At 41.8% G+C, this 22,946-nt stretch overlaps 1 protein-coding gene across 2 annotated transcripts in view; it reads left to right on the forward strand.

The window, feature by feature from the left end:
• Nucleotides 1-22,946, forward strand: part of HTR4 (5-hydroxytryptamine receptor 4) — a 220,127-nt gene that overhangs the window by 88,741 nt on the left and 108,440 nt on the right. For both annotated transcript variants that reach the window (XM_037907688.2, XM_043552991.1), the window contains 2 exons: nucleotides 16,843-16,968; nucleotides 19,668-19,868. In XM_037907688.2, the coding sequence (XP_037763616.1) occupies nucleotides 16,843-16,968; nucleotides 19,668-19,868 (327 nt within the window). The remainder of the gene's footprint in view (nucleotides 1-16,842; nucleotides 16,969-19,667; nucleotides 19,869-22,946) is intronic.

The raw sequence follows: 22,946 nt of genomic DNA on the forward strand, positions 1-22,946 counted from the left end.
AAAATAATAGTATGAAGAATTCCCTTCAGAAAGCCTTGCACATTTTTACCAATGTAAATCACAACTTGATGTTCAAAATCACTGCACAATCACATGCAAAGTAACCCTTCTTGCCACATTTTCACTCGTGATTGAACTGCCTGTTTTTGTTAGATAGTTGATTTCTCCTCCAGTTTACTTAATTTGAGCATGGCTTGGGAAGTGTTCAGAAGGAACAAGTACTAAGCTGCAGGGATAGGAGCAAGGTTTAAACAAAACAACACGGCCCTAGTCCAGGATTTTGTGTCAGGTGGCCAAACAGGAACAGACATCTGAACCTAAATGCAAAGGCAGGATTCACTTAGGCAATATGGTAACAAATATATGCTTTGTTCTCTGGCAGATCGCTGGCTGCTACCTCAGGCATTTGTGTTGCTGGGTTCTGTTCTGTATGGGCAAGCAGATGGGTTTTCACAAATGTAGCAGTATTAGATGGGGAGACTCCTCCCTTTCCCAAAAGGTTTGTATTGGAACAGGATCTGGGGAGCAGATTGGGTGCAATGAACGTATTTCATATCTGTGGTGCATTTTCTTGAAGGTCCGGAAATTTGCAAGTCCATTGGAAAGTGAATCAAGCAGCATTTGATTAATTGGCTGCATGCACTTCAGAGACTGAACACATGAACCCTAACCATGCAGATAGATCATGCTTTAAAACTCAATAGGATGTACAGTACCCTGTGGTCTTCAGAGGGAGGGAGACAAAATTACTTCCTGTCATCGTCTCATAATGAATGAGTTGTGAAATGATTTCTGTGTGGTTGAGGACCTGGTTTTATGAGGGATGTCTCAAATAAAAGACCTTCCTGAAATCAACAAGTTAGCCCCTCTGTGCCAAATCTTCCATTAGTGCTAGTGACAGTGAGGACCAGTTTGATTCACCTAAACTCTTGAAACTTGGAGTCTGTCCAGGAAACATTAGGAGTTGGACACCTGATAGCTGTGTAAAAACAATGAGGAGTCCTTATGGCACCTTAGAGACTAACAAATTTATTTGGGCATAAGCTTTTGTGGGCTAAAACCCACTTCATCAGATGCATGGAGTGGAAAATATAGTTGGCAGGTATAAATACACAGCACATGAAAAGATGGGAGTTGCCTTGCATCTGATGAAGTGGGTTTTAGCCCACGAAAGCTGATGCCCAAATAACTTTGTTAGTCTCTAAGGTGCCACAAGTACTCCTCGTTGTTTTTGCTGATACAGACTAACACGGCTGCCCCTCTGAAACCTGATAGCTGTGTGTGTCCCACTCTGTCCAGAATAGAAACTGGTAGTGAGAAAAATACACAGCACAGCTCTCTTAATAGTTGACATGTCATTCTCTGCCTGAACACTTGTTCCTTTAATACCCCTAATTGAAAATGTATCTTGGGAGAGTTGAGCACGACTCTTATGTTTTTTTATTTGAAGTTCTTAATAATCCACCTGAAAGATTTCACAAGGAGGTGAATAGAGGCTTCACTCTGATGTGAAAACAAGACCGCAGTGCTGTCATACTAATTGGTCCAATAAAGGATATTACTGCACCCACCTTGCCTCCCTCAGACAAATTAAAAGTAAGAACTGCTATTATTGGGTTCTTATCAATAATTACCTGAGGAGAGGGGGGCGGTTATTTTCAGACTGGCGCAGAAAACCATCAGAGAGGCAAAAGAGCTTCTTCAGCTCAATGACCTATCTTGATGTCAATTTCAGTGTGCTAGGGTGTATTTCTAAATAGAAGTTGTGACACTGGTAAAGCAGGTGCCAGCTCTTGCCCAGTCTATAGGCGTCAGCTGAGCACTGACAGATTCATAGCTGGTAACCAGATGAGTTCATCTATCTGTTACCATTGTTCAAGATAGGGGTTAGACTTGTAAGGATGTGTGCAGTTTTTAGACTAAATGCTTGTAAATTGCTGTATGTGTTAATCTCACTTGCAATGTCTGTATTCCTGATACAAGGTAAAATATGTTTGTTTTTATAATTGTAAAAATATCTGCTCTGAACTTGTGAACTCAGACAGGACGAGTGGCTCTGCGCCCGCCCATCTAAGAACTTCAGTGAAATTGAATGGTCCCCGTGAAATGTTTCAGTTTTTACCATAGTGGTAAACTGTGACAAAACAGCTTCATAGGTATTTTTCTAGCCAGCTCTAATTTAAATACAGATTTTCCATGTTACAGCTCTTTGTTATAAGCCTGCTTTCTACAGTGTAAAGCTACTATCCTATAGCTTGTGCATTTGGAATTTTCAAGGAACCTGAAGTCTGTTGTAAAGAATGGAATTGAACTCGGGTCCTAAGTTAATGCCCAACCACTGGACCACCCTTCCTCTCAACTTCCATTGGCTTCCTTAAGCACCTTTAAAAATCCAAGCCAGAAGTTACCGAAGTGTCTTATAATGATACTGACTTTATTATAAACCATGCAAAATTATTTCCTTCCCCCAACAAAAATAACTGCAATGGAAATTAAAAGACTAAAAACTACAACATCATCTAAGTGCTGGTCTACACATGGAAGTTTGCGCTGGTTTAACTACTTTAGTTAAACAAGTGCAACTTTGTTTGTAGACTTCCTAACTTAGTCACAAGAGTAGCAATTCAATAGTTAAAACTAATACGCTGTGCTTGAGATGCCTCGCTGGGTCTAAGTATTGCACCTGGTTACAACAGGATACATTAAACAGTACGTTGAGACTTCTTCTGTGTATGTACAACATGTACAGTTTGTTTATCAGTTTTCTTGTATCTGAATCTTGATTATCTGAAACACTCTCATCATCCCTTATCGTCATTATTTAAGCTCAGTACCAATGTGGACACAAGAACAAATGGATATAAACTAGGCATTGGGAAGTTTAGACTTGAAATTAGACGAAGGTTTCTAACCATCAGAGCAGTGAATTTTTGGAATAGCCTTCCAAGGGAAGCAGTGGGGGCAAAAGACCTATCTGGCTTTAAGATTAAACTCGATAAGTTTATGGAGGAGATGGTATAATGGGATAACATGATTTTGGTAATTAATTGATCTTTAAATATTCATGGTAAATAGGCCCAGTGGCCTGTGATGGGATGATAGATGGGGTGGGATCTGAGTTACTACAGAAAATTCTTTCCTGGGTATCTGGCTGGTGAATCTTGCCCATATGCTCAGGGTTTAGCCGATCACCATATTTAGGGTCGGGAAGGAATTTTCCTCTAGGACAGATTGGAAGAGGCCCTGGAGTTTTTTCGCCTTCCTCTGTAGCATGGGGCACGGGTCACTTGCTGGAGGATTCTCTGCTCCTTGAAGTCTTTAAACTACGATTTGAGGACTTCAATAGCTCAGACATAGGTGAGAGGTTTTTTGCAGGAGTGGGTGGGTGAGATTCTGTGGCCTGCGTTGTGCAGGAGGTTGGACTAGATGATCATAATGGTCCCTTCTGACCTTAGTATCTATGAATCCAAAATGAGCTTATACCACTGATGTGTATCAAATACATTCAGTTCCCTTCATGTCCCTCTATTTCTGAGATAAATAAGAGACAAGGGTATTTGTGTGTATATCTATATACCAGAGAGAGAGAATGATGATGTCAGTTACCTTGGTGCAAATGGAGTTATTCTGGATTTAAACCACGCTAATTGAGAACAGAATCTGAAACACAGAGTCAGTTATCATAATTCTTGGTCTGAAGCATTGAATAGACTTTGCCTTTTGGATCTGAGATTAATGACAATTAATGGGAACACTGCTAGGAAAATAATCTGGTTGATTAAATCTGAGCTACTTAGCATAGCTGTGTGGTATTCATCTTTTTAATATAGAGCTCTCCGTGTTTAAGGCGTACATAGGGATGGGCTGGAGCCACTTACCCTGAATATACAGAATAATCACATTATTCTGATTGTAGGTGTACTTTGGTGTGGTTCTCTCTCTGCTTTGTCCTCTATCTGCTTTATTAAAATGAAATGTATCGTTTGGCAGATGTCATGGGCTTGTTTCTGAAGAAGGAATCCTGGGCTAGGTCTGGGACAAGACATTTCTGAATAAAGAGGCGTCAGATCTTTGGTTTCACTCAGTACCTACAAAACAGAAAGGGATACTGCAACAGAGCACTGCAGCCATCCCCCTTGCGCTTTATGGTGTGTACAAATAAGGAACACAATGACATACACTCAGATGTGAGGGCATGTGGGCCAAAATTGTCAAGCTTCAGCAGGTATAAACCGATGAAGGTCCATTGACTACAAGGGACTTATGCCCATTTACAGCAGCGGAGGATGGGATCCAGGAGCTCTCTATTTCTATTAGACCTTGAACCAGCACCCTGAATCTGAGAGGTGGGTGGGTGGGGGAAATGAACCCAGATCCAAATTTTGTTGTTCAAACCCATATCAGATGCTAACATTTCCCTCTGTAGGTTAATTAGCTAGGAGTGAAATTGCTGTGGGAGCATATGGAGGGCCCCACAGGGCACCAGCCGTTCCTGTACCCACCTGATGTCTAAATGGAGAGAGTGTTATTAGCACGTACTTGATTGACTACGCATCCCACATAAAGCATTTTTAAAAGCATTTAACTAGTCTGTCTCCTTTTCTGGTACGTACAGCCGGCGCATAGCATCAATGATTTTAAACAGCCTAGGCCTGGACATAAATTACTCTCCCAAATAATATGTAAGTTCTTGAGTTTCCTCAGGTCCACCAGGCATGCATACTGCAGTGTTACTGTATTCTGCTGCAGCTCATCATCCGCAGTATTTATTATTAGTCATTTGGCTGTTTACTTAGCTCTCTCTTCTGGTCCTAGCTAGAGACACCCAATCTCCTTATGGTCAGAGGTGGATCAGGATGAGCATATCAATATTATTAAGAGTTACAGTCACTTCCTCCACCTGACACTGTGAGAGGAGGATATACTCTCTCGCCCCCTACTCCCCAGCTTGGGTTTCTCAGGCATTAAAGACCTAAACAACATGAGTACCCCTGGCTGGATTCTGGTTTTGAACTTTGTTTTCGAAGGGCACATCTGCACTGCAACTGGGCATGTGCTTCCTAGCTCAGGCAGGCAGACGCACACTAGCATTGCTCAAGCTAGCGCACTAAAAATAGCAGTGCACTGTGTGTAGGGCAGCTGGGGCTCGCTGTCCGGTATGTACCCTGGGGGTCTTTGCAGCTTTGTTCTCAGGGGTCTAGTCCAAGCTGCTGCCCACACTACCCACAACTACACTGCTATGTTTAAGGTGCTACTTCAAGCAGAGCTAGTCTGTGTCTGTCAGCCCAAGCTGGGAAGCACACTCCCAGCTGTAGTGTAGAGATGCCTCGAATGACGTTATTGCTGGTGAAAGGTGATAGGGTGAGAATCCAGAAAAGGTAAAGCTTGTGGAGTGGCAATGCAAGGTTCGCCTGTGTGGCCCCATCAGGGTGTCTCATCCCCATTACAGAGAGACCATCTTTAATTCTGAGTGGCTGGGTTCAGCCTCCTGGGCCTCCTTGTCTGAAACTACTGTGTAGGTCGGACCTGAAAACAATCATTTGGTTTCACAAAGTGTGTTGAGGTTTTCAAAATCGGTTTTCATTATACATTGGAGTGCAACCTTTCCTGAAGTAAGACTCTCCACAGCCCAGTGGTTAAAGCACTGCCCTGTGATGTGGGGAACCCATGTTCAAGTCACTGCTCTACCTAATTCAGAGCAGAGTTTTTCATCCCTGATCACTCCAAATGAGGCAGCTCAAGGACTTCATCCTGGGTCTCCTATACCTCAGGCCAGTACCCTAATCCCTGGGATTCTGAGACTCAGAATTTCTCTTTTTCTGGACCTACAAAATTGATGTTTCTGCAAAATGTTTTGGTTTAGACAAAACATCGGTTTCCACCAGAAAAAAGTTAACCAGCAACATTTCAACCGGCTGTAACAGTGCTGGTTTTGTGGTGCAGATACTGATTCAATAGGAACTGGGCTGAGACCTATTTGGCACAGCCTATGGAATAGATGTTGGATGGGAATGACTTCCTGGCACTGCTGAATGGGGATGGATTTTCAGTAGAAAGGTGCTTGTTTCTGCTTTATCTGATGTTATTTGCTACAGAATAATGTTCTTCACATCCCACTAGACAGCAAACACCATCCAGTGGAAGCCAAGCAGCCAGCAGTCCTCTCCTGAGCTTTCATCAGAAAAAAGCAACATTGTTTTTTCAAATTATTAGGGGAGAAACAAACCCCAAACAAATAAACCAAGAGCATGATTTTATTATTTTGCTTCATGTAAAGTCATTTATTTGTGCCTTGTCAATAATTTAATTAATCCAAATCTGTTTCTAAAACAGAAGTGAAATGTGTAATTCATTTTAAACCATTAGATATGGTCCTGCCATCTGCACAAGCAGGAAGAAGATAGCTCAGGCTCTATAACTCATGAAAATATGTACTGGATTCAATGGGACACCACGTAGCAGAAAAGATATCATGCTAATTGAATGCTGACCTCTAATATTTGTGGGGGGTATTATACACTGTAAGAGCCTGACAGGTATAGGTCAGGTAATTACTTTTCTATTGTAATGTTTTTGCACTGAGACAAAGATCATTATTTTACTCATGAAGGAACACGTACCAATTTAAAAAGCATTTCCATTCAGCCTCTGATTTTGTTCCTGGAAATAATTGTGGGTGCAAATAACTGGATGCTCATTTTATTAATTAAAATATTTAAGTGAAATGCAACTGCAGATCCTGAGTGCAAAAGCAAGGTTCTTTTAAAAAAAATCTGGTTCCATACATTCTCCCAAAGCTTTAAGGTCTTTGTGAAATCCGTTATTTCCACTAGGTCAACATAGTCCAAGACATCACCCTAATCTTTTAATCATCTTCAGTGAGTCAATGAGGGTCATGATATGTCCTGTTTATAAGATATTTATTAATGTCCCTGACCATCTCCTGCAGATGCATAATCATTTCTTCCTCTGTATTCTGATTTTTTCTCTCCTGTTTTAAAATGATTCCCTGATGCCTTCCAATCCCGCACTTTGCTGCACTCTGTTATCCCGGAAATGTAAATCCTATTGTGCCTTCATTCTCATTCTTTCTCTCCTTTTGTGTTTGCAGAAATCACATGAATTTCATCTTTCATTTTCTCCAAGCTTTAAATTGGATAATAAGCGTAGCTGTAATTATTTCACAATAATCCACTCTGGTGTCTAAAGGCCTGATCCTGGCAATGGCTTAATGCAGACAGACCCCAATATCAGTAGAGGTTCACTGTGGGACTCCTTGGAAGCTCTGCTAGCTCTTCTCCTGTAAGGTGTCCCATTGACTCCAATACCGAAGAGCTGTGTGTGCATGCACACTAGTGATTCCCAGTGCAGTATTAGTGCCTGAATGACTTTAACCAATTCACTTCCAAACCATTATAACAGCCGGGAGCCCATGGCATAACATGTCTAATAAAAGCTGATGGAGAAATACTACTGCTAATACAGCATGACTAATCCATATGTTCTAATTGCTAGGTAAAATGTGTAAAAGGATGTAGTGTCATTTAGAAAACATTGGGTGTTTACAAGAAACTAGGAACTGAGCTTGACAAATAATTATAGAAGACAAAACCTCAGCCCACACTAATAACTAGATAGATGAGCTTTTTCAATGTACCTGAAAAACTGTTTTAGTATCTCTTTATATGTGGGGTTTTGTACATTCATTCAGCATCAGCGTTTCACTTTTTTCCTTAAATGACTTCTATATTCTTACTAGCCAATAATTATTTTGTCTGAACTTCATTCCCTGATAACAGCAAACTCTTGAATCCCCACAGTATTAAACAAGCAAACATGCTCAGGAGGCAAAATGTTCAACTTTGAGAAAAACAATGTCATGCCAAACCACTGATTTTAATTTACATCCATATTCACTTCTTCCATTATTAAGAGCTTTGAATTACTGTAGTTGCATAATTAACAAATATTCCCATTTGACAATAGATTATTCAAAAGGCACATGCACAGTAATGCTATCATGGTGTCTGTGTATATAATGTCTTCTGCACTTTCCACAGTATGCATCCGATGAAGTGAGCTGTAGCTCACGAAAGCTCATGCTCAAATAAATTGGTTAGTCTCTAAGGTGCCACAAGTACTCCTTTTCTTTTTGCATCATGGTTGAGCACTCATGCTGTGTCTTCAGTGATACATACTTCTATTTAAGGTTTCAGAGTAGCAGCCATGTTCTGTATTCGCAAAAAGAAAAGGAGGACTTGTGGCACCTTAGAGACTAACAAATTTATTTGAGCATAAGCTTTCGTGAGCTACAGGTCACTTCATCGGATGCATGTAGTGGAAAATACAGTGGGGAGATTTATATACAGAGAGAACATGAAACAATGGGTGTTACCATATACACTGTAACGAGAGTGATCACTTAAGGTGGGCTATTACCAGCAGGAGAGCGGGGGGGGGGGGGGGGAACCTTTTGTAGTGATAATCAAGGTGGGCCATTTCCAGCAGTTGACAAGAACGTCTGAGGAGCAGTGGGGGGTGGGGGGAATAAACATGGGGAAATAGTTTTACTTTGTTTAATGTGTCATGTTTATTCCCATGTTTATTCCCCACCCCCCACCATTCCTCAGACATTCTTGCTGGAAATGGCCCACCTTGATTATCACTACAAAAGGTTCCCCTGCCCCCCCCCCCCCCCGCTCTCCTGCTGGTAATAGCCCACCTTAAGTGATCACTCTCGTTACAGTGTATATGGTAACACCCATTGTTTCATGTTCTCTCTGTATATAAATCTCCCCACTGTATTTTCCACTACATGCATCCGATGAAGTGACCTGTAGCTCACGAAAGCTTATGCTCAAATAAATTTGTTAGTCTCTAAGGTCCTCCTTTTCTTTTTACTTCTATTTAAGTTCACTCTGGGGCACAGTACCACACAACTTGTGGGAATAGACTGTAGAAATTTCATAAGTTCTCCCTGGTGGGTCAAAAATTGTTGTATATGTAGGGGGTGCATGTGGAGGTATGCACATTTCTCTGCCCATTCTATACTGTGTTTCTACACCAATCGGGACATACGTCTTTTCCTACATCCTCAAAAATGAGAATGTAAAGGTCAGATCCTCAGCTGGTGTAAAGGTGCATAACTCCATCGACTTCAGTGGAACTATGCCAGTTAGAGCAGCTGGTAGTCTGGTCCTGAAGCAATATCCTGCTAGTCCTCACTTGGAGTCAGCCTCTAGTTGTGCCCTTTGGACTCCTGGAGCTCTGCAGAGCTGCTTACCTCTTGATGCTGAAACGCTGTCAGCGAGATTGCCAGTGTTGCCAACCCCAAATGTTCAAAAATCATGAGTCAGTCTCACTAAAAATCATGAGATTGGCTTTAAAATCATCAGATTATATAAAAATAATAGATTTGGTGGGGTTTTTTATTTGCCTTCTGCTTTTGGAGCCTTTAGGGTGCACTAGGGTCACATTTTGAAGCTTTCTCTGCAGGCATGAGGACTAGAAACTTACTTTTTCTTCAAGAATGAAGGCTGAAATCATCACACATCCACTTGACTCCAGGAGGTCAGGCTTTAAGGAAAACAATACTTATCATGAGACTCTCAACAGAAAAACATGAGAGTTGGCAACACTGGATTTCCTAGTAACTATGGCTCAGTCCAGGCCTCTTTTAGGATTTCCAGAAAATTTTCTGACCAAATAAATTCATACCTTTGTCTTCCTTTGTGGGGTATTCCTTTGGTGTCAGTTCAGCCATGATGACTTCTGCAGATGAGCCCAAAGCTGGAAGGGGTTAGATAACAGGCTGATTGCCATCTTTCCTCTCTGAATTGGTCTGTTCATGCAATAGGAAGGCTAGAATCACAGCAGAAAACTGAGTGACCAGCTACTGCCCTGAATGATCCATGCCATTCCTTACTAGCAAGAAACAATCAAGAGTATGTGGCACTCCTACTAACTGAGATTGTCAACACCTCATTTGCAGAGACAAATCTACTACAGTGCACCTGTAGTCTGGCCAGTACTCAAAATGTCATCACTCAGCACAACTGGCCTCTCCCAGCTACTGCCCAGCACACCCCTCCTGTAAGCAAATCCATCGCTCCCATTCCTGAGCAAGCTAAGTGGGAAGATTGCCAGGGCCCACCTCTCACTTCACCTAGATGCTACCAATATCCTTCATGAAGAGCAGCTGGCTGAAGCTGAGCCTGAGTGTGACCTAATAACCCCTCAATGCCAGCTAGCAAAGGGTTCACTGTTCTGTAACAGCAGGTCTGCCAAACTCACTACCCCGACCACACTGCTGTCATAGTATTCATCCAGAAAGGTTCTTGCGAGGGGTTTAATGGAAGCTCACGTCCCACTGATCCTCCTAATTGTTGTGTGATGTATGTACGAGTGATAGTTACGAAGTTATAGGTATGTATTGAAAATACGTTTAGAATCTGTGTCCCAGGAAGGGTTGGCAAGCTCATTCTGCCAGACAAAGGGATGTGGAATCACATGCCTTGGTTCATATGTAAATCAAGCATTGTAAAGCCAACACAAGGGAGGTTCCATTTACATGTGAAAGTCAACAAGAAAAACAGGTTGGGGAAGACGTGAAACAAACAGGAATATGCAAAGACACCTTGGAGCCAGCACCTTTAGGAGAGAAACCATAGGGAGTTGTCCTGACTTTGGGTGTAAGAAGAAGGCACCAGGACCCCTCTTTTGTCCTACACTTGAAGGGGTAGCTGGGTAGTACAGTTATACTCAACCAACCTTGGATCAAAAGCTGCAAGAAAGAGCTTAGGTGAGAAATTGCTTGAGACAAAGTTAGCCTATTAAAGTCTTTGTCTAGAAGAAGCGTGTTATACTTTGTTTTGTTTGTAACCCATTGTTCTTATTGCCCTGGCTCACTATCTCATACATCTTTACCTTTGATAATAAGCTTACATTTGTTTTCAGTATGAATAGATCACAGTGCTGTGTTGTTATATAGGAGCAGATACTCAGTTGAAACAAACAAGCTGGTGCGTGTTGCTGTTCTCTTGGGAGTAGCGCGCCTGGTAATTTCTGTGCATGTCCAGTGACAGGGGATGGACACTGTAGCAGGATACTTTTGGAATGGCTCACGGGCTGGGGTGCACCTACTGTTAGCCTGCAAGACAAAGTGGGGGCTGGCAGGGCCCAGAGGAGAGTGCTTGAGTGGCTGTAGGGCTAGCAGTGTCAGGGAGCTGACCTCCAGCTGCCACATGGAAGACTCCCTCATGCTTGAAATGGGGGTGGGGTAATGAGGTGACCCGTGTAGTCCTGGGCACCTGAGAAAGTGTCATACTTGGAAAGACTGATGCAATGCTAATGAGGAGAGGGATGCACTTTGAAGAACCTACCACCCCTATAGCATCACCCTGCCTTTAGAGAGTCCATAGCCTGGGTATTCACCTGGACTGTTCACTGCTTCTAGATACCGCAGTATCCATGACTGCCTCCTAGTGTTAGATTCAGACTTAGCCACAGAGATGCATGGTTTTCTTATATCCAGGTTTGATGGTTGTCCTTTTCTGTATCTCAGGGTGAAACCAAGGCCTGTTAGAAGCTATAATTGGTTCAGAACCCAGCAGCCTGGCTGCCCACTAATACTAGGGTGACCAGATGTCCCAATTTTATAGGGACAGTCCCGATTTTTGTGTCTTTTTCTTATATAGGCTCCTATTACGCCCCACTCCCTGTCCCGATTTTTCATACTTGATGTCTGGTCACCGTAACTAACACAGGCCACCAAGAGCCCATTGTCCTCTGGCTCTACTCTGCACAGCTCCCTGGAGAACACCAAGCCTAATTAAAGGTCTCAAAACCCTCCATGGACTGGCTCCAACTGTGTGGAAGATCCTGCAAGATCAAGGCCTCCCATGACAACTGCATTCCCCTGGGTCAACAAAACTGTCCCTTGCAAAGGTGAAACTCGTGTGAAACTCCCGGCATGCAGGCTTACAAAGATGGAGCTGACCCCAAAGGACAGTAAATGATCACAAACATTGGCACCTTCAGAACAAAATGCAAGGCCCACTCCTCCTTCAGCCTCCTCTTCCCACACCAGCAGCACAAACCAACCAGCTAATGCCCTGTCTCTGCTGACAGGAGGGGAAAGAAATACATATAACATCATATGTACACTTCAGAATTCAGAGAAGTGTTCTGGTATCATGATGATGGGCAGGTATCATGATGATGGGCACCATATAGGAAAGAAGGAGGGACAGAGAAAGATAAAATAGTCAGACAACTCTAAAAAAAGCAAACAAAAAACCTAGCACCATGAACAACTATGGCACTGTATAAATTAACCCATCATCATCTTCACGGTGACAGCGTGTACTGCCACACTTTCCCAGGAGGAAAAGGAACATCTTTTGTATAGAGACATTCAATGCAGCCTGACATTTTGTTTCACAGATGCAGCCACTGAGCTACCATTAGTCTATTATGAATACTCCGTTCAGGCAGGCACAATTACAGTTCCCTAATCAAGGTGCCTTTGATCATAGCAACCCCGTTGTTTCTGGCTGCTTTTAGTCCCACTGTGTTCCCAGCAAGTGAGCCTGTGGCTGTAAGACCTGCCTTTGAAGTTGTCTTTTGTTTTCCCCCTAAATATAAATGGTGTCTTCCTCTGCTGAGGAACGTTATTAACAAGGCTGGGTGTTCTGACATGCAGTTTTGCTCAACATAACTCGTGTTTTGGCAAGTGCATAACCTACCCCAGCTGTGCAATAGCCATCTGTGGAAGTATCGAACAACGGGGAGAGAGAGTTCTGTGCATCTCCAAAAGAGGAAAATTACCTTGTCCTTTCTAGTTTTGCATAATTCACATCAGACAAGGACTGATTCTCATTGGCTGTTTTCTGGTTCTTTTCTAAAGCACAGTGATGCACGGCAGATTAAGTTGTCATAATTATCAGCATCTTTTCTCCTAACACTGTCAGGAAAACTTTTATTTCTGTGGCAAATAAACTCTTTCAAATCAGATGTAAATAGAGGGAAGTGGGAGAGGGAGAATGTCCAAGGATAGAAATCAGATGACTTCCTTAACACTCCTTTTCTTAGATCATCCACATGATCACTGACTCATATTGGATGATGGCCTGGGATTGTGGGGTTAGAAAGAAAGAGCAAGGAGTTTAGATTACACTAATCAGCTTGGTTTTCCATCAATGGTCTTTCCTGCCGCCCCTTGGGTCTGTGCAGACCATGGACTGAAGAGTGAGAAGTGCAGTAAATGGTAACATTTGTCTAGCTTTGAATTGGTTGGTGAGTTTACAGAGGTGGAAAGCTGCCGGGAGCTAGTATTGGCCATGCTATGAGTGGTCTCAAAAGTGGGGCAGAGGGAGGGAAGCACAGGAGGTGTGAGGGAGCGTCCATGGACAGATTTCAGAGTAGCAGCCATGTTAGTCTGTATCCGCAAAAAGAAAAGGAGTACTTGTGTCACCTTAGAGACTAACACATTTATTTGAGCATAAGCTTTGCCAGTGATTAAGAGTCACGTGAGGACAATCGCGGGGACTAGAAAAACAAAACCACTCATTTCTGCAGCTGTCCAAGAACCAATGACCCAAGGCAGCTGGAAGCAGAGCTCCTCAACAAATGCTATGAAACTGTAACTGTGCTACAGTGAAGGCTTGTCAACATTTTTGAATGGAGCAAGAGACACATGTTGGTGATTCTCTAAGCCTTAATTGCCCTCACTGAAGTTGCGCTGAGTTCAGTAGACATCTTCCTAATTAAGTGTAATTTCCTTCAGGTGCTAAATAAACCCCATCCTTGTCTTGGGCATCCATGAAAGGTTTACACTTCCTAATTGGCAAAATTTTCCAGCTGAACCTCACCTGTAGTTAAATTTGACCCTTTGCACAGAATGGTGAAAACCTCAGTCTTTATTGCTCTAAAGGTTTCACTGGCACCAGCATCAAAAAATCTCTTCTTTGGGTGAAAGAGTGCAGTATTCCTGCTGTTGTGGCCACCATCTGTGCTGACAGGAATGGAGAGGCATTTGACCTGTAGGGTTAACACCACACCTGGAATATCTGCACACCTGCCATCTCACAGTGCATTGGTATTACTCCCAAAATGTCACCTCCAGAGCTGCTGCCAGCTGGCATAGAACTTTTTCCTGCGGAATCTGGGTAGGTATCTGGGAACAGCCTGTAGGTATCTGGGAACAGCCAGTTGCCTGCTGTGACATGTTAAAATCTGAAGGTTTCAGAGTAGCAGCCGTGTTAGTCTGTATCCGCAAAAAGAAAAGTAGTACTTGTGGCACCTTAGAGACTAACCAATTTATTGGAGCATAAGCTTTCGTGAGCTACAGCTCACTTCATCGGATGCATGTAGTGGAAAATACAGTGGGGAGATTTTATATACACAGAGAACATGAAACAATGGGTGATGATTATCACTACAAAAGGTTTCTTCCCCTGCCAGCTCTCCTCCTGGTAATAGTTCACCTTACCTGATGACTCTTGTTACAGTGTGTATGGTAACACCTATTGTTTCATGTTCTCTGTGTATATAAAATCTCCCCACTGTATTTTCCACTACATGTATCGGATGAAGTGAGCTGTAGCTCACGAAAGCTTACGCTCCAATAAATTTGTTAGTCTCTAAGGTGCCACAAGTCCTCCTTTTTTTAAAATCTGAAGGTTCCCAGTAGGAAAGCATACAAAGCTGTGGTGTTAAAAGCTACATCATCACATGTTTTCTCGTGTGTGTGAGAGGGAAATCTTGGGGGGGCTGGGGTGTACAAACATAGGGGTTGCTTTGAGCCCAGCTCTAGTTATAATACTATCTTCTGCACTTGTTTTGTAACCTAGCTTAACTGGCTTCAGGACAGTATAACCAGTGGTGGTGTGGTAAAAAAAAAAAAAAAAAAAAGAAGTGAATAAACTAAACTCTATATTTCCCAAATGAGAAATGGGTAAACTCTATTTACCAGGATTACCCTCGACTACGTTACTAAGTATAATACCTCTGTGTATCAAGTATAAAGGGTTTGTGATGAAGACAGAGCATCCTTTCTCCTCTCTCCCTCATATACTTATAAATATTTTCACTTCAAAAACTTGCTAAACTCAGTGTTAAGGAAACACGGGTGTTATTTCCTGATCAAAACACTAAAAAGCAAGGAATTCCTAAGTTAAGACAACACTCCAAACACTAGCCTGTTACCATCATGACACTCCAGCACAGTAACACACTAATATCCTCTCTGCCATACTCATGTTCAATTCAGCAATACTGTCACTCAGTACACATCAAAGTACTGAAAACCTTTCAAAATAAAAGCTTAGATTGTGGAGCATCCACTCAATGACAACATAGATTCCATGATGAAGATATTTGGTAACCGTTAGAAAGGATATGGAAGTGGTGTAACCAGTAGGGTTGGTACATCAATAAAGTTTAAAGGGAGCCTATATCTTAGCTTTTGCCAACCTAGAAAGGAGTCAACTAGCAAATTTCATAAATCAGAAGTGTATTTAGTAGATATATCCTAGAAAAAGTTACCTATGAAAAAACAAAAATTCTGAGGGAGCATTTAAAAACGATTATTGCTCAAACTAATTGGCAGATTTTCAATTATCTGAAAATTCTCACAAAATTCATTCTGTATTTTAAGTCCTTCTTGTTCTGTACATTAGGCGAAGATACACTATTTTATTCCTGCATTGTGAAGAGGATTTTCCTGCTTAAATCCCTGCTTCAAGGGCAAATCTTAATGCAATCTTAACTATAGAGACATTACAGAATCTCCATTATATGAACACACCCATCCACACATTTGTGTAATAAATAATACTTTTGTTTTTAAAAGTATGTAGTAATTTTGGATATCTTAGATTTTGGGTATCTCTTGTGGACACCAAGTAGAATAGGTTAAAAAATGAAAAAAATAATTTCACAAAAAAATTCAAAGTGTTGATCTAATTTTGAAGGGTTCAAAACAGAACAATTTGTATTTTTTTCCAAAACGGTTTTACTTTTCATATTTTTTCTCTTCTTTCTTTCCTTTTCCACAAAAATTAAATACATAACATTAACCATGTCTAGGGTTGGGTATTTTAACCCTTTTCCAAATTTTTCCTTTTTCCTTTTGCTACTTAGCAAATTTTTGAAAACTTTTCCAACTTTAGAAAAATTACAAAGTAGCAACAGTAAAAAGTAAAAGAACAATGACATGGACACCACTAATTCTATTGTATTCAGTGGGAAAAAAGGAACAAAAAGAGTGCGTAAAGGGAAAAAAACAGAAATACAAAATGTCACAATTCTAAAATTTTCAGTTTTGGTGAAAGAACGGAACATTTTGAAAAAAAGAAAAAGCTTTTCAATTTAAAAAAAAAGGTTGAAAATAAAATTAATGAAAAATTCATCCAGCTCTACTCAGATTGCTCTGATTTTCAGAAAGTGCTGAGCACCTACCTATGATAACTGGACCTTTTTTATCTCAAGTTCAGCACCCAAAAAAAATAGCTCTTTGTAATCAGTTTTTTTAGCCCTATGGTGAACAGGCAGAGTATTTGCAGATATTCTACATATTAACCTTTCCTTTGAAAACTCCAGAACACATACGTGTCCCATATATTTTCCATAAGTAAGAAAATTTTAACGCAAAACGGTTTTTTTTTTCAAGAACATTTTCCCCAAGTTCTGGTGCAGAGGCAGATTTCAGAGGAAACTGTGGTCAGAAAGAGTTGTTTAAACACATGCATCTTCCTGAAATTATTTGCTGAAAGCTTGTGGCTCAAGACACCCTCGTTTTCCCTGCCTTCCTCTGATGCATTCTCTTTTTATGGTTTCCAGTTCGAGTGAGGGGTTCGGCGTGGCAGAGAAGGTCGCACTGCTCATCTTTATCTCGGCGGTTATACTCATGGCCATCCTGGGGAACTTGCTGGTGATGGTGGCAGTATGCAGAGACAGGCAGCTCAGGTGAGCCAGCATGCAAGCCCACTCAGTCCCCTCCTTTAGGCAGAATTTTACAAGGACACAGCCATGTAATTTGCATGGGCGAGGGGGGCAAAAAACAAACCAAACCCAAACCCAGACAGCTAAGAACATAAAATGTTGTGATAAAGATGAATCCGATGAAGTGAGCTGTAGCTCACGAAAGCTTATGCTCAAATAAATTTGTTAGTCTCTAAGGTGCCACAAGTCCTCCTTTTCTTTTTGTGATAAAGAACAGTCTCTCCTTTCTTCTCCCCACCATTGAAGTCATGGCAAAGTCAGACTCCGATAGGGTGACCAGATGTCCCGATTTTATAGGGACAGTCCCGATTTTTGGGTCTTTTTCTTATATAGGCTCCTATTACCCCCCACCCCTATCCCGATTTTTCACACTTGCTGTCTGGTCACCCTAGATTCCGATATTGTTCCCAGTGTGTCTGGACTCAGATTTATACTGCAGAAGTGTGATCATTTTATTATCCAATCATTATATTTTTAGCACTCCAGGCATGAAAAACAGATAAATCACTTGCAGAAAGCCACACAGGGAACTCTAGAGAAGCATTACAGCACCTTCCCTTTCCTATTCCAGTTCCTTTTAAACAAAACATGTCAGAAAAATGCAGGGAGCAGGAGCCGTGTCTGTCACAATTAGCATGTTACCAGGATGCAGCGGGGCATACAGTAGGGTTTACAAAGGAGCCTAAAGAAGTGAGGCACCCAGCTCACAACAGACACTTGGGCACCCCCCTTAGATTTCTTTCAAACCTCAGCCAAGATGGAACATGCTTTCTCTAGTGATAGTTGATAGCCTTTGGATTCTGCAAATGTACCTCCATGCACATGACTAAAAGCACTTCAAATCCACATTTCTTCCATCCAAAGCCCCACCTGCCCCAGCTCTGCTAATAGAAAAGGAGTACTTGTGGCACCTTAGAGACTAACCAGTTTATTTGAGCATAAGCTTTCGTGAGCTACAGCTCACTTCATCGGATGCTAATGCAGCTCTACCCTGACTTGCAGTTCTGCCTGCTACTCCAGCCCTGAGCTTCCACACAGCTCTGCCAATGAGTCGAATCATGCAGCCATTATCTTTTTCAACTGTCTTCGCTAAAAACTGAAAGAAAAATTCAAATGAATGATTAACGTGCAGGTAATAAAATTAGAGACCAAGTCTTATTAAACTCTATTAATTCTCCATGTAGAACAGGTTACCTAATGGTATACAACTTACAAAGAGGACAAACAAGTCATATGTGTGGACTTTGCTTCCGTAATAAAGCCTGCAGGTTATCTAGTCTAGTGAGACTCACATAGGCACTGGACAGGGATACGGTAAGCCGAGCGTTTCCCATGCTAGAGTAGTAGCTTGGGGACCTGCTAATTAGCAGTTCATCATCTGACTGTCAGCTTCTGAGAGCTCCCTCCTTATACTGGCAGGTTAGCTTTAATCAGGCTGTGTGCAGCACTGGAAGTGCTGAGGAAAGTCTGTATGTTTCACAGAAGTCTCTTTCTCAGTCCTCCTCCATCTTCTCCTGGGGCATTTGCTCTCCTTCCACCTGTCCTGCACGCCTTAGAAAACATATTCAAGCATATTCATGTCACCAACTCATTTTCTGAAAGCCCAGACCTTCAACATTATCCCTACAGAAGCTCCTATTGGGTAATGCTCAATCATCTCCTGGAAGCCCAGGCCTTTCATGCTGTTACCATAGCGCCTCTGTCTCCTACTTTAGCTGCCATCTTCAGATGGAACAGGGCTTCCCCAGAAACAACATGACATTTCTTCTCATATTGAAACTCTTTGCAGGTTGCTAGAGCCCATTTTCCTGAGGGAATAACAGGATGGGAAGGAGACGAGGGTGTGTTTAAGAGTACAGCTGTATGACAGTCAGAGGTGAGACTGCCGCGCTGGCAGACCTATCCGAGCTAGGTTTGATCTAGCTAGCACAAATAACAATAGCAGTGAAGCCATAACAGCACGGGTGAGCTGCTCAAGGATCCTGGGTGGGCTTGTACGGTGCTGCTGCAGCTTCACTACTATGAGTACTTACACTAGCTAGATCAAAGCTAGGTTAGGTATGTCTATATGTCCCGCAGTCACACCTCTGACTGAAATGTAGACAGACCCTAAGACACCCTGGTAGCTGCAGAAGGCAGAAGATGAGCCTTGACTCTTTGTGACTGCTTAAGAAGTGGGTGGTTTGAGAGAGGCTTGATACTTTTATGAATGTTTATGGCAAGGCTAGTGGGATAAAGAGGGAAATCAAACACAGAGGCCACAGAGCACAAGGAAAACAATAGAAAATGCTGGTGCTTTCTTAACGTTCATTAAGAGCCACTGAAAATGCACTCAACTTGAGAATCTATTTGTATTTGCACAGTGCTGCATTCTGCACACATAGAATGGAAAGTGGTGCATATAACATGCTAGTTTGGTCACACAAACGGGCATGTGAATGCCTAGTTGCATCTTTTGTGTGCACAGGTAGAAACACACCTGCAGTTATGCAGGGGACCTTGTGAACAGCTGGCCCCAAAACCAGGAAAGTGATTAGGGACAACCATTTAAAATAGTTTAGAGGTAGGTTAAAGGACCTTTTAGTGAACAGTTGGGTCTGTCCGCACATGGGATGTATCGCTTTGAGAAGTCCCACTGAGTTTTTTTAATATATGTCTTGTAGGAAAATCAAGACCAATTATTTCATTGTCTCACTTGCCTTTGCGGACCTGCTGGTGTCGGTGCTGGTGATGCCCTTTGGAGCTATTGAGCTGGTTCAGGATAACTGGATTTATGGAGAGATATTTTGCCTGGTCCGAACATCTCTAGATGTCCTGCTCACCACAGCATCAATCCTTCACCTGTGCTGTATCTCCCTAGACAGGTATGAGCAGAAAGACATGTACAGGGTACATGTTCTTGCCAGCTGTTTCTTTTGTCATGATGGTCTTAAGAAAAAGTAACATATCCAAGGGTTCTTTCTCAGTTCAGAGGCATGTATGAATATGTTGTATAATGTGTAGCACAGCTGTAAACATCTTACCGTAGCAGCTAATGGAGAGAGCACACTGAAGCTTCATCAGTGTAACAAGAGTTGAAGAAAGGTCTTATTTATATTGATAGAGTGAGTGAGCTCATCACCGCTGGTGTAAATTGGTGTAGTTCTGTTGACTTCAGGAGCTGAGGTTCTGGCTCAGTATCTTGCAAGAACATGTCCTTTGTTTCTTAAAAAAAAGATATTTAAAACATATATTACAGAAGAGACTCCCAGCGGTCACAGAGAGCTATTCCGTCTTGGTGCAGCATTTGGTACACTTTTAGTAGGAGTTTGTCTTCTTTTGAAATATCAGGTATTGGTCTGGAGTCTGGATTCCAGACTTGATTAGCAGCTGGTTTGATTCATTATAATGAATCTTATGTCCCCAGGCATAGATACACCAAATTACTGTCCAGCTTTATATTCACAATGCTATCTCCTTGACATATGTTTAAAGTGCATTTGGTTTCTACTTCTATTATTAGCAGCTGTATAACCAGATGAAAATTATATTATAGTATGATATATTTTGGCATATTATTACGAGATTGTAGAAAAAAATAAACAGCAGCACTTAATGTTTATAATGCTTGCTATTCCAAGGCATTCTTGGTCACTTTTAAACGTCTCTTGTGGTGATGGCTAATAAGTACAGCTGGTATAACAACAAAAAAAAGCAATTATTTTTTGTAGGATATTTTGAAACATTTTTGCTTTTCCAAAATTTCCTGTGAAGAAATTAGTTTTTTCTACAAAACCAAAAACCAACTCCTCCCTGAAAGCCAAAACTTTTTTCACTGTAAATTTTTTCTACCAAAAATATGTTTTGATTTTTGACTTCCAGTTTTTCTAGAAAAACTAGATTTTTTTTGAACTCACAGAAAAATATTCTATAAGAAGTTTCATTGTGGTTTCATCAGAAAATGTTTTGAGATTTTTTTTTTGACCAGATGTACTAATAAGTAAAGGTTAAGCTTTGCATTCTAGGTTCTGAGGAGAGAGGAACTTTTCTGATTTGAATGACAACTAATATTTAATGGCAAATAATTGTCAGGGCAACTATTATTTGTGTAGTGTTTTGTCCAAAGATTCCAAAGCCACCTACACACTTTGCAAGATATTTAATATGCTGAATTCACCACTCAGATGTAGCTTTTCTTTGGGGTGGGACACAGCAGCTGTTTAACAGTACACTGCAACACTGTGCAACAGTTCAGAGTGGCAAGTGAAGCAATCATTCATCTGAATGAAATGGAAGAGGATATTTTGATCTCCAAGACATATTTCCTGCCTTGGAATGTCATCTGGAATTCAAGATAGCTGGCCTGTGAAAATGAAGCATTAAATCTGAGGGTGCCACCTGAGACATTCATTACCTCAGGGAGGGTCACAGACTTCCATTTTTAGCTGATTATCAATCAAGCAGATGTTAGGCACTGAGCTGCGAAAATTGAAATGCCTGATAAACATTTGCCAAGTTAGCGAGTTAAATCCTCCAGCCTTTAATTAAAACCCAGTGGGTCATAGAGACATGAGAACACCAAGGCCATTCGGCTGCCTCCCGAAAAAAGTTCTCAGACAATTATAGTGAAAAGGGATCTCTCCCCACTGTGGGTTTCTTGCCTTTCTTTGAAGAGCAAGACCGTACCCCTTGAATGTAGACCCCAGGCTCTTCTGTCTACTCCACACAAGCTGCTTTCCACTTTCTGCCTGAGCCTGTTGAACTTCCCATGAAATTCTCTGTCTTCTGAGGGCTGCCTCCTTCCGACAGGGAAGGTGCTGAGATTTTTCGAGCAACAAGCAGAGTTTTGTTTCTCATTAACTTTGTTAGAGCCGCTATATTTGAGTCACTGTTGGATCAGTTACTGTCAAGATGTGTGGCTTGATTCTAATGTTCTGGTGATGCAGATCTTGCAATGATCACAGTTTTATATGGAAAGAAGTTTTTGTAAACAAACCTTGAAACTTACTATATGTAGCCTGCCCAATAAATCAAGGGCTGCTAAAAGTACACACCAGCTTAAAGGGAATCTGCAAGGTGATGAGGACTCACTTATTCCTAAGGACTTGGGCCTATGAAAAAAACAGAGCTAGTTTGGTTCAAGGAAGAACAGAGGAAAGCAGTTTATAAATCATGTGAATTAAGTGAGGGTTAATAGAAGAGTTAACTGAGCGAAGGGGAGTCGAAAGGGGACAATTGGAAGGTAGCAGCGAGAATGGGCCCTCGTGTTCTCAAACCTTTCCATATTAGGGGCTGTTTGTGAAGACTGTAAGTCTCTGGTGGGCCCCTTCCCGCCTCATCCCAATCTTACAACTTCTCTGTGGCAACTGCATCCCTTACTCACATGATGGAAACTACTGCAAATAGTGTATCACAAGGTACTGGGGTTTGGAGCAGCACAGACAGAAATGGGAGCTCAGCAGCACCACCTTGTGGGCCACCCATCTGAAGCTCATCATTAAAAATGCGCGGGGAAGCCCAGACTTTTTCCAACACAAGGCTGAAGCGCAAGCACTGAAACCATGTGAAAGTGATGGGTACCACTAATTTGGCAGTGGATGCAGAGGATGCTGTTGCAGTATAATAATGCAGTGCAGTTATTGCATATTGCAGAGTGTGTCTCTGCGTGTTAATATACAATGCTATTGTTATGTGTATTATGGTGATATCTAGAGGCCCTAGGATCAGGCCTCCATTGTGCCAGCTATGTACAAACAAGTATAAAAGGCAAGCCCTGCTATAGGGATCTCAGTATCTAGATTCGTGAGCACAAGCAACAGATGGAAGAAACAGACTAAAGAATGGGGTGGGAGGTAGGCAAGGAGAGAGTAATGGTAAAATGAGTTACTTTCTCATAGTAAATCCATAGTCTCAGCTCTCCACCAGCCAAGCCCTGCTGGATCTCTGGTGAATTCAGTATGATG

This window comes from Chelonia mydas, chromosome 8 (assembly GCF_015237465.2).
Source record: "Chelonia mydas isolate rCheMyd1 chromosome 8, rCheMyd1.pri.v2, whole genome shotgun sequence".
Classification (NCBI taxonomy): Eukaryota; Metazoa; Chordata; order Testudines; family Cheloniidae; genus Chelonia; species Chelonia mydas.